Below are 12,689 nucleotides of genomic sequence, written 5' to 3'. Positions count from 1 at the left end.
TTTTATTCAAGGTGACTGTGATATACTGCTTCTTGTTTGCCTGAATGGAGAGATGAATGCAGGACTTGTGTGTATGTGAAACTATATAGTGGTGAGAATAGTGAATTTAAACCTTCAGTCTGCCAGCAGCTGCCTCTACATGAGAAACATGCTTTTCCTGAAAGCTCCACCCTGTTCTCCAATCAACATTGTGGATTCTCAGGCTCCTCCCTCTGGCTCTGAGCCTCAAGAGGTCTAACAACCCACCACCCGCAAAAGAGAGAGAGAAAAATTATGCCTATTGCTTCGAATGTTGCTTTTTCCCCCCATTAGCAAGCCAGATTACCTGGGGAGGTTCATAAGGAACCATCACGCTCTGCCTCCCAGTTACAGGGTCATCCACATACTGAGATAGGTTGTTGCCTTCCACACGGATTAAGTGGCTTGCAGGAGCCGAGAGCCCTGTGAAGATAAAAAGCAGGCTTAACTGCAAGTATTTGCTCCTTTAGTTGCCTTTTTGAATGGAGAAGCCAGAAATGCCACTCAACGGAATGTCAACATCAACAGCAGAAATTCCTGTGAGGCCCAGACCCATCGTAATGTAAGCCAACAAGATTGTCCTTCTGACTGGCTGCTGGGGGGGAAGCAATCCACCTTACCAACCTCAGTCTGCCCTGATGTGCCTGCTGTCTTTCCCTCAGTAAGGGATGAACTTTGCCTCTCATTGGCTCTGGTGCCACCTAGTGTTGCTCTTACTGCCTTCTGCAGAAGGTCATATCCCGTGAGAGCCCTGCTCAAAGTGGACACATTGAAATGAATAGACATGAAGATTGACCAGATGGCCTGTTGGGTCACTTTCAACTCTATTTATGGTCCCATGGACAACTAAGTTCCACTGATTTCAGTGGGTCTGTTCTGAGTAAATCATAGCTGGAGACAACCCAATGCATTCCAGAACTTCTTGAGAACCAACAACACACACTTCCTGTTGAACCTGATCTCACCGTCATTGAAGTCGCGCCCGAGCTCATGGTTTGGACACCGCTTCACCACTTCTGTCACATGCTCTGCCTTCTTGTAGACTGGCATGGCTCGGATGACAGTCCCGGGAGGAGGAGGCGTTGACACTTTGATCTGGATGGGGCACGTCTTCGCAATCTGACAGTAGAGCTTCTTGAGCAACGGGGAATACTGGAAAGAGGAGCAAGGTGCAAATGTGAATGGGGGTGTGCTAGAACTTCTCATTTGTTCTCCATGGATGGCCACCAAGAGGGGACAACCCATCCGCCTGGAAGGTGGATTTGGAAAACCTGTTCCCCTCCTAACCAGCACTGACCTTTGCATTCGCCAAGTGGCAGAATCAATTATGATGTCATTCTACAAACCTATGGTGCAACCACTTTTGGAATACTGATCACCTCACCTCCAAAGGGGATACTGTAGCATTAGAAAGGGTTCAGAAAAAGTTTCACCAACATTAAAACTTGTGGACATCCAATGAAGCTGAAGTCTGAAAGATTCAGAACAGGTAAAAAGAAAGTACTATGGAACTTACTCCTTCAGGAGGCAGCAATGGCCACCCTCTTGGACCACTTTAAAAGAGGATTGGGCAAATTCATAGAGAATAATGCTATCAATGGTTACTAGCAACAGCAGCCTTCCTCCATGATCAGAGGCCATAATGCTTCTGAATACCTGTTGCATAAAACCACAGGAGGGAAGGGCACTCTTTTGCCAGGGTCCTGCTTGTGGGTTTTCGACAGGCATTGGATAGCTCAGCTGCCAAGGTGGCAGGTTTGATCCCCGTATGGGACAGCTGCATATTCCTGCCTTGCAGGGGGTTGGACTAGATGATCCCCAGTGTCCCTTCCAACTCTACAATTCTATGATTCTATGTAGCATGCCTAATCAGGTGTGTGCATTCATAAGTAGGGATATGCATTCAAAGAAATACAGTCGTACCTCGGCTCCCAAACACCTTGGGAATCGAACGTTCTGGCTCCCAAACAATCGAAAACCGGAAGTGAGTGTTCCAGTTTTCAAACATTCTTTGGGAAGCTGAACGTCTGATGGGGCTTCCACTCTTGGCTTTCATCTTTTCGTTAGAGTAATGGAGAAAGCTCACAGACGGGTCAAGTCAGAGGGGGAGTCGTCTGATGAGAAAGACGCACTAGCTGGGGGCCCGGAGCGACAGAGACACGCAGGCGGAAGCGTGTGGGCTCCGTGGGCAAGCGAAGCTGCCAGTCAATTTCACCAAATCCACAGCTTCTGATTGGCTGCAGGAGCCACACTTTGGATGTCGAACATTTCAGAAGTTGAACAGACTTCTGGAATGGATTCTGTTCAACTTCCAAGCTACGATTGTATAGGAAGCTTCCAAGCTATACCATGGGTCTGTCTAACCCAGTACTGTCTACATGGGCCAACAGCAACTCTCCAGGACTTCTGGTAGAGGTTTTTTCTAGCCCTACCTGGGACGGCAGTGAATGAACTTGAGACCTCTTGCATGCAAAGCAGATGAGTTATCTACCACTGAGTTATAGCCCTTTACAAAATTCATTTCAGAACAAATGGAAAATTTGGCTGAATGTGTACCTCTCAGTACAGTTTTCAGATATGTTCTGAAATTAATGCAGAGAGGAATGAATTATTGAGTCAGATGTGGAACTGCAGCTCATGCCCATTTGTTCTCCTATTAGAGGTGTGAGGGAAGCATTGGTGTGTTTTGGTGCTTGTGGTTATAGAGCTGACGTCTGTAATTGTGGCTGGATCTAGATACATCAAAGAAGCAATTCAGTTAAACACATTGCAAACTTCATACAGGGAAGTTCTGTCGGTGTCATAGTGTTATAACGCATATAAAGCGCTTTATCTTATCAAATGTAGCTGAGTCCTGTATCTAGTGGCCATCATTTATTGCCTCCCAGAATGCCCTGGATGTTGCATAGTTCTTTTAGAGGGGAAATGACAGCTACTAGTGGGGGCCACCATTTCCCCCCTTCAGAAATGCTGAATTGGGGGGGGGTCTGAAGGGGGGGGAGTCTCTTGGAATGGCTCCAGAATCCAGCTTTGCTGCTGGATTCCAAAATAAACTATTTTTTTATTTTAAAAACTGTTTTAAAAAGAAAAAAAGAGGAAATGGTCGACAAAATGAATACAAAATCCAAATGAACAAACAACTAAATTAATGCCAGTATGGTGTAGTGGTTAGACGGCTAAGCTAGGATCTGGGAGACCTGGATTCAAATCCTCCACTTGTTGAGCAACCTTGGACTGGTCACAACCTACCTCCCAGGGTTGTTGTGAGGATCAAGATGGGGAAGAAGGGGAAAACACTATATGCTACCTTGAGCACCTTATAAGAAAGCTGGGAATGTAAATCTAATACTAAGTTAAGTTAAGTTATAATGGAACAAATTAGGATCCTAAAAAAAAAAAACAACAACCCAAAAGTGATAATGAAATAGAAGAAAAAGTATTGCAGATCTCTGATACAAAGCAGTTCAATCTACTGCTCTTTTTATCCACCCATCCAGTTATAGTTCCACTTGATCCTAATCAGCTAATAGGTTATGCTTGACAGGGAGAAACTGATTGACAAGTACTCCAAGGCTGCATACACATGCCATTTTATTCTGGAATCAATGGAGACTGGGTACTTGTTTCATTGACATTGTCCACGCACAATCTAGATTTAGTACGTCTTCTTTCTTTCTTTTTTCTTTTGCCTTGGATGGGCAAATGTTTCTTGAGGAATCGGTTTCATACTGAAAATAAAAGCTCATTGCAGATTGATCTTGCGTTACTCCACAGCATGTCCATTAGAAAACAGGTGTAGGCAGGGCCGGCAATAGAGGGAAGATGCATCCACACCTGTCCGATGACACTGTGCAGGTGTGAGCATATACCAAGATCACAATCGCCACTTCCTCCTTCATTCACCCCAGGCAGGTGCAAGGAGGAAAAGGCATGGCTAACCTAATCAAGGGGAGGGTTTTCAGATGTATATCAAGTAACTGCACCAACCCTTGTGGGCAGCAGGATCTAGACTCAATCTAGATGGAAACAGCATGTTGAAGATGAGCTTGAATGACTCAAGATTGAGAAAAACTTCATTTTTGTGTTGCATAGTGTGTATGCTGCCCAAGTCAGCTTAAACCATTTCCATAGTTTGATGGGTAGTTAGTTGGTTTTAAATGTAAGCTACTTTGAACTTTTGTATAAACAATGCAGTATAACTAAGTATAACTAATTAAAATTTGAAATAATAAATTATACGTAATTCTCCTTTTTGTTTTCAATAGCCACATGCAGGTGTATGATCAGGAGCGAGAAGCTGAGCTATGTCGAGTTCAGTCAATAGATACATCACCACCAGGCACAGCTCATGCTAATTCTCTCTCTGTCTGTCTACAGAGAAAGCTATCTGAGCAGGGTACCATCAGATGACATAAGACAAAGTGCAAATGCACGTGGTTGTATCCAGTTAAATCCTGCTCCCAGTAGACCTATTGTAATTAATGCTTTTGACTTAGGTACACACTTCTGCTAGCAATTTTCCCATATACAATGCATTTGTGTGTGTCATTTTTCTCTAACGTGTTCATTTTTAATGCACATCCCCCTCCCCCATATATGCATTTTTTGTTGCTGTTGCAAACATTGGCAGGAGAGCAGCCTTGCAAAATGCATATTCTGAATGACAGCTGCATTTCGGTTCATGTAGTGGTCCAAGAAGTGCAAATTCGGTAGCTTCTTGTTTGAATGCAAACATCCCTAGCAAAGACCACAGGCCCACTTTGCCACCCATTGTGGACCAGCCTCTATTAGGCACACCCCTCTGCACCCACCAGTGGTATCCTGATTATTTGGTTGGCCTCTCTCTCTCTCTTTCATGGCAAGGACTGAGAATGGGAGGGGTTTCTCCAACATGCCAGAACAAGCACCTTTGCTCAGAGATCCCAAAAATTCACACTGAGTTAGCTCCTTGCATGGATCTGCTGGGACAAGTTGGCTTGAGGTGGAAGCCGAGAATAACAAGACCTCACTGTTGAAAAATCTAGAATACCCAGCTCCAAAAAAAGAAAAAGAGCTTTGAACAGGTAAAGACAATGGCAACCTGACACTGATAATTTAGCAAGTGATTGCACAGCCCATCACTTACCCCCTGCCACATTGCTATTAGAGCCTCTGGGGCACAAATTTTTTTTGGCAACCCTCCTTGTTAATGTTTGGACATCTGGTGGGATATTGGTGTAGTACCAAATCTCCCCTCTGCATTGATCTGGAAAGAGGCATGGGTCAGTTGTAGAGCACATGCTTTGCATGTAGAAGCCCCCAGGTTCAGTCCCTGGGATCTTCAGGTAGGGCTGGGAAAGATCCCTGCCTGAAACCCTGGAGAGCCACTGCAAGTCAGTATTGGCAATACTGAGCTGGATGGAGCAATGGTCTGACTCAGTTGAAGGGAGATCCCCATGATGCAGAATACTTTCTTCCTCCACTCCCTTCCCTTTCCTCCTCATCCCATTGTGCATCTGTATGCTTTGTCAACTTCAAGTTTCTAGTCCATGGTTTCTAAACCCTCAACACACACAACCAACAGAGTACACAGCGGAAGTGCAAATGCCATTTTCCTAGCGGAAAGACTCCAGCTTTGAAATGCAATAGTTAATTTTCTGGGCTTCACAAAGTTCAAGCCACTGTCACAGACAGACTTCAGATTTTGGGGAAAAAATGTAAGGAAAAGCCCAACTTATACTGACACTCCTCCTAATTTATACAGTTCGCCTGCTTTGTTGCCTGACTAATTTTTGTCACATTCCAAGCCCATCAGTCCAAAAGTTGCACAAGAGCAGTAAATTTTGAATAATTGCTATCATGAAAACTAATAATTCTTCCCCCCCACTCCTTTTGTGCCAAAGAAAAAGCATTCTGTATGGAGTTCAAGGTGGAGTCATTTGAGGACATAGGAGTGAACTCCTAGGGGCCGAGGTCCCTTCTGCCTCCCCAATAAAATACTTGAGGGGGCTGCCCCCCAAGTTGATGGGTATTGTCATTCAAATCATGCGCATCTGCTGTTTCAGGTGATCGATTTTGTGGGGCAAGGCTTACCTGGCCCCCACAGTATTTTATTCAAGTTGGCACCCCTGTTTGAGGGGCAGTTTCTGATGGGCTCGACATCCCTTGTATTTACTGAACATGCTGAGATAAGGTGATTGTTCTTTCAGTGTGTGAGGGAGGTGGGGGCTGTCACAGGGTTTTGCTGGTTATTCCTTCCCCACAGGGCTGGCCCAATACATTTTGGCACCTGAGGCGAACCACAAAATGCCCCCCAGCCAGGGAAGAATGGGGTGAATGAAGAGCTACACCAGGAACAAGGGTTGTGGTGGAATAAAGATCTGCATCGGGGGAAAGGATGAAAAATTAAGATCTACATTGGGAACAATGGGGGGGGGAGAGAAATAGATAGATATAGATAGATATAGATAGATAGATAGATAGATAGATATAGATGATAGATAGATAGATAGATAGATAGATAGATAGATAGATAGACAGACAAATATAGATGATAGAGTAAAAATCTACATCTGGATCAAGGGGAGGGGAATCAAATCAACCATACTCGGTGGTTGAAGTGGGAACCAAAGGCTGTTGCAGTGGAGGGGGGCATGTTTAATTACACCAGGTGAGTGCAGAGTCCAGAGGACTCCAGAGGGCAGCCCCCACCATTTCCTCCCTACAGGTGGGAGGAGACTGACAGTGCCTCCTAGTCACCAAGTGGACATTGTAGAGACAACATGGGGGGGGGGTCCTGCCAAGGAAGTCACAGATCTGGTCTCCAAGGAGCATGTTGCAGCTGTCGCTTCCGCAGAAGCAGAAGCAGTAGCAGCGGGCGATGCATTCCTTGGAGGCTAGATCTCCTGCCCCTACAGATCCTGTCACCTCACCTTGCCTCTTGGGTGGGCCATCCCTGCCCCCCTACCCAACATGCACAGTGGGCATGACCCTTCCTAGCTACTTGCTAAGTCTCCACTTGGGAGGGCCACTTGCACCCATCGATGCCTGTCAATCCGCTCCCTCTCTATGCACAAGGGACCTGAGGTTCCCTTTCCGTGCTCCACCGAGCAAAACAATAGGAATAACCAGCCACATAAATCAACCCCAAAGCACCTTCAACAGCCAGTGGCCCATCCAGGTTCCCTCCGAACGCGGCAACGCTTTGCACGTGCCACCAAAAGGGGATTGTTGTTTTCGAAGAATCTCTGGAGGCCTCGCAGGAGCTGTTGGGACTTGACGGGGTTATCAGAGGAGGCTTGTCTGTGTGGGGTTGTAGCAGCCTCCCATCCCACCCCCCTCCAGGCTCTGAGCTGCTGCTTCTCAAGAAAAGGTTTCTTCTCCGTGTCATAACATGGCATAACGAGATAATTTGTACTGAGCGGCTTAGCGTAAAGCACCTCCGCTGTCCCAGAACTTTTTCGTTTCCCAGACATGCTGGGGACGTGCCTGGGAATGTCGGCCATGAAAGGGATCCTTTGACAGGAGTCATCCATGTGTTTAACACCTGGCCAGGGGAGGGGGAAATCCCCCCCCCCATGATCCCCAACCCTTCCCCAAAGGGGAACCCCGGAGGGATTATTGGACTCCTCACAAGTGGACAGTGGAGCTGGCAGGGAAACTGGGGAGAGGTTGGAAGCCAAGGAAGGGTCCTTTTTCACATAAATGGGTCAGCGGAGACATTAAGGCAGTTTCACAGGCAGGACCAGAGTTCGAGACTTTAGTTGACATCAGTAGGGATGCGGGAAATATACAGAAGGAGCCTTTTTTGGCAAATTGGTATAATAAAGCCATGCACTGGTTAGAGTAGCAGACTGGCGCCTGGGAGAAACCAGGGTTCAAAATCCCACCTGGCCATGAAGCTCACTGGGTAACCATGGGCCAGACACTGCCTCTCAAACCAACCTACCTCGCAGGGTTATTGTGGGGATTAAATTAGGAGGGGTGGGTGGGAGAATCACCCACTTTGTCTTCTGCCCCTTCTGACACTGGGATGCGTCTCTTGAAAGGAATGCAGCCCTTGCATTAAAAAAACAAAAAACTTTCATACCCCAGGTCTAGAAGTATGCAGATTACAGCATAAGGCATTGATTGATTGATTGATTGATTGATTGATTATGCTGTCCTTTACCTGTAGATCTCAGGGCGGTTATGTATAATGCATAATTCTCTTTATTCTCATACGTTTATGTTGGGCTACATCCTGGCTTCCTAACACATATGAGTGTAAAAGCAACAGGCTGGCGGGTTGGTTGGAACCTGGACAGAAGCACTTCACACTGCAACATTTTATGGCAGTGCTCTGTTGTATGTGGTTGGTGTCCAAGCTGTATATCCCTTCTTCCTTATTTGCAAATTCTGGGCAGCTAACAATTGTTTAATGTACGAGATGCTGCAATGATAAAATACCCAACATTCCTTTAAAAAAAAAAAAGATTTAATTGCATCAAACTTCTTAAACGATACCTTAAAACATCATAAAAATCCAGTTTCCTAAATGCTTCTCTTATCATGTTCAATCTGCAGCAGCAATTTGTGGGCCACCGTGAGAGGCAAAACATGTACAACATAATTTTGCACAAAGAAAATATGATATTTATGTTGGCTAGCCTGGTTCAAATTAATGATTTCCTGGCTTGTGGGGTATCTCCCCCCCCCCTTCTTCTCTCTCCTTGCGTTCCTGTTACCTGTGGCTAGTTGGAACCCAGCATGGTGGTGACAGAATAGCATTTACGGTATATATAAAAAAGAGGAAGATAATTGTTAGGATTCCATGTCTAAGGATGAAAGGAATGTAAGATTCCCACCCCCCAGTCATTGTTGGGGTGTGTATGTTGGGGTATGTTGTAATTCACATCCAAGTGAAGTGAAGGAAATAACCCCCAAAGGCAGTGCTGACTCTAGACTATTTCACATCTGAAGTGAAAAGTCAAAATAACATTGTTTCAAATTGAGTTGGTTTTTAAAAAATTAATTTACAGAATTGGTACCCATCTCAGCAAGGACAAATGCACAATTCTTTGAGAGAGCCAACGAGAACACAGATAGTGGTGATCTGGTCGACATAGTGTATTTACCTGGACTTTCAAAAAACTTTCGACAAAGCACCTCACCATCTCAGCAAGGACTATTGCACAGAGAAGGAAACCTTGCTTTTCTGGCATAGGGAGAGTCCTACTTGCACGCTTCCCAGAGGAATCTGGTTAGTTACTGTGAGGATGCTGGACTAAACCAGCCTTTGTTCCGATCCAGCAGGGCTCTCCTTGTAGGCTTATGGGGTTCCACCAAGTGACTATGGAGATGTAAGCAAAGCAAAACTTGAGGTTTTACCTGCCTTTTCTCTCTTAGGTACCACATTCTAAATCCTGGGATATTACCTGGAAGGGCATGTTTGGGCAGGTGATGAACATTCCTTGGGAGCTTTTGATGTGAGCTGGTGTTTTTAAGGGACTTTTTGGTGGTGCGTGTTGTTTTGGTGCTCGGGTTGCATTTTGCGGGGAGAGGGGAGGAATGTTTTTGACAGCAAAAACATGCCCTGCCATGTAAGGACTAGTCAAGCCATGCACTTTGCTTCTAGAGGGAGGAAGCAAGCAAAGAGAGAGTAGCAAGAGACCATCTCTGAAGAAACAGGAGCAGGGATACCTTTTGTCAATCCCAAATGCCAGTGGTCTGTGGGACCAGAGGCAAAAGTGGGTAGACCAGGGGATGGCATTGTTATCTGAAGGTTAAAAAACAACAACTTTTACCTCCCTTGTTCTAGAGTAATATGCACAACCAGAACACAGTTATTCCCCAGATTTTGTGCCTCTGGTTTCTCTCTCTCTGAATTTTGTGGTGCAGTTCTCAAATATAAAATATGTTTAAAATGCATATTTAAGTAATTGCAGATTAATGGAAAACCAGGACATACTGGGTTTCTGAATGAACAGGAACAGACTGATCTGCCCACCCATGCTTCATCAGACATGCATAATAATTGCAGCTATTATCTTATTAAAGAAATCTTACCTGTAACCAACTAATAGACTAGTATCACATTTGCATACATTTGGCTGGCAATAAAAAACAATTGCTCTGGAGCAAAAAAAAATAATTCTATTTTTGTTTTAGATTACCAGACATTGTTTTTAGAAGCCCATATTTAGAAGTACTTGAGTCTGATGCCCAGCTAAATCAGGGCACCTTCTAGGTCATCCAAAACGTGTGTGCAGGTGCTATCAAAAAATCGCTCTGACTCAGGGGTCATCAGCATTGGGATCTTTTGCCTAGCAGCTGCTCTACACTTAGCTACAATCATGTACAAAAGGATCGTTTAGGAACAAATGAAAAAAATTAACCAAATGGGGCCATTATCCACCCCAAAACCCTATGAGATAGATTACACTGAGAGAAAGTTCTTGGACCAAGGTCATCTTGTGAATCATAGAACTGCAGAGTTGGAAGGAATCTCCCCCCAAGGGTCATCTACTCGAACCCCCTGCAATGCAGGGATCACACCCTAATCACAGTGAACTTTATGGCCAAGCAGGGATTTGAAGGCTGGATACAGATGTACACATGTAAGGCACCTCCTGATTCCCCAGGGAATCCCTCTTCAGTCTCCCTAGGTCACACATCCTCTTCCCAGCCCATATTTGTCACTATTCCTGCTTTGCATCCTGAATGTTTTTTTGTTTGTTTGCCTGGGCCAAATGCATCCTTGAACTTTCTTCTCTGGATGTAGGATAGAGAAAACAACCAATGGTTTGTGACATTGCTCCTCCCACTTTGGCTTCTAGACCCTCCCACTCCTTGCCCCAATGGAAAGCATAGGACCACAGGAAGCTCCCTTATACTGAGTCAGGCCATTACTCTACCTAGCTTAGAACTGTCCACACTGACTGGCAGCAGCTCTCCAGGATTTCAAACAGGAGTCTCTCCCAGTCCTATCTGGAGATGCCAGGGATTGAACCTGTGGCTTCCTGCTTGCAAGGCAGAGGCTCATCCACTGAGCCGTGGCCCTTTCACCAACTACATGTTGGCCGTGGGGGAGAGACAACACAGACCACTCTAAGCCCCTTGGAGAGAGAAAAAGAGAGGGGTGGGAAGTATAGCAACGCAAGTCAGATTCAAAATTACTGGGAGCAGATGGGGAGCTGATTCCTGCTTTTCCGGATCCCATTAACCCTCTTGGAGCCCATGCTGTTGACAATAACATATCCCTAATTATGACAAGGCAATATTGCAAGAACCTTTTTTCAGCTCAAGGACCACCTATTCTCCCAGGGGCCACATGCCAGGGGAAGGCGGGGCCAGAGGTAAGAGGGATCAAAGCAATAGAGGTGGGTTGTACAGTGGTCTAGTTTCTGCACAGACGTCCAGGCATCCCACTCTGTCCTCCATCAGCCTGGTAAGCAAAAGGCATTGCCAGATTTCAAGGGCACATTCCAGCCAGACCAAGTCACTCAAGGAGGATGCAGAGCAGAGCTGGTGAAGGGTGTGGCTCTGGGAAATTTTTTGAGGGCTGGCTAGAGAGGGCTTGAGGGCTGCATTTGGCCCTCGAGCCTGACGTCCCCCATCGCTACAATATTGTAAGACTGTTTTGGGTTAGCGGTTCCATTTTTGCTTTAAAAACGTTTCCCTTGCTTTGTTGCAGCCTGCCCAGGGCGAGAAACCCTGTAACAAAACAAGTTCCAGGCAAGGAGGACCTTAGGCTGTGATTTATATCATCATTTGCAAACACTAATGATGGGGCCCAATTAATGAGTGGTTAGTGGGCTGAAATCAGAGGAAGAGGTTGCGTGTCGAGACCCCGCAGCCACCCCCTCATTGGAAATAACTCACACAAGAACACAGATACTAGGTTTATGTTATTGGGCAAATTTTGGCCACAACTTTATTGAATTACAGAATGTGAGTGGTACTGGCTTAGGCATAGATTGGACCTGACTATATCTGACTCCCGCAACCCTAACAAAGTTGTGACGATTGCTACGAGGTAGGCAAAAAACAAGTGGCCAGTGCCAATTTGCCAAGTGGAAAAATTCCTACCAGGCCCCTCGGACAACCAAGGCGACCAACCGAAGTCCATAGCAAGGCCATTGCCTAACCTGCATAATAGGGAGGGAGGGCGGGTGACTGAGGAAGCGAGCCAAAGAGGAAATCCTCTGGCTCACTCCTCAGTTTAAATGGACCCGGCCACGCCCCCCGGCCAGTGGATTGGCTGGCCGGGCTCTGACGTGGCCGGGATCCCCCAGGCAACGGGGGATAAAGTCCCCCCACCCCCGGTGGGGAGTGGGTGGCCACGCGGTCCACCACAACTCCTCCCCACTGGGCAGTGGAGCAGATTTCTCCTATGTTGCACTCTAGGCTGAGCAGAAAGTAGACTGGGTTATTCTGCTGGATCTCTGGGTGATTTGAAGCAGATCAACAAGTGCTTTCCGGCTCCCAGCTGCTAAACAAAGGATGCCATCCTGGTCTCCTTCAAGATGAAGTGTGGGTTATATATCCAATAAATAAATTAACAACCAAGTGACTTAACTGGAAACTCTTATGCTCAGACTGTGGAGGCTGGTCCATTTGGACAAACACCTCAACAATTCTTATTTTTGTTTATTTTTTGCATTTATATGCCACCTTTTCTCTAAGGAGTTCAAGGTGGGTTACATAGTTCT

General features: G+C 45.9%; 1 protein-coding gene and 1 long non-coding RNA gene across 4 annotated transcripts in view; both read right to left on the bottom strand.

Moving 5' to 3' along the window:
* LOC310769585 overlaps positions 1–12,689 on the bottom strand; it is a 276,754-nt gene that overhangs the window by 19,888 nt on the left and 244,177 nt on the right. The gene's annotated exons all lie outside the window — the stretch shown is intronic.
* TP73 (tumor protein p73) overlaps positions 1–12,689 on the bottom strand; it is an 87,783-nt gene that overhangs the window by 19,888 nt on the left and 55,206 nt on the right. For all 3 annotated transcript variants that reach the window (XM_083628707.1, XM_083628709.1, XM_083628708.1), the window contains 2 exons: positions 984–1,170; positions 326–441 (listed from right to left, as the gene is read on the bottom strand). In XM_083628707.1, the coding sequence (XP_083484833.1) occupies positions 326–441; positions 984–1,170 (303 nt within the window). The remainder of the gene's footprint in view (positions 1–325; positions 442–983; positions 1,171–12,689) is intronic.

Source organism: Podarcis filfolensis (assembly GCF_964270895.1).
Source record: "Podarcis filfolensis genome assembly, chromosome: 8".
In the NCBI taxonomy this organism is placed as follows: Eukaryota; Metazoa; Chordata; class Lepidosauria; order Squamata; family Lacertidae; genus Podarcis; species Podarcis filfolensis.
Note: the sequence above shows the minus strand (reverse complement) of the source record. Positions and strands in the feature narration are given on the sequence as shown.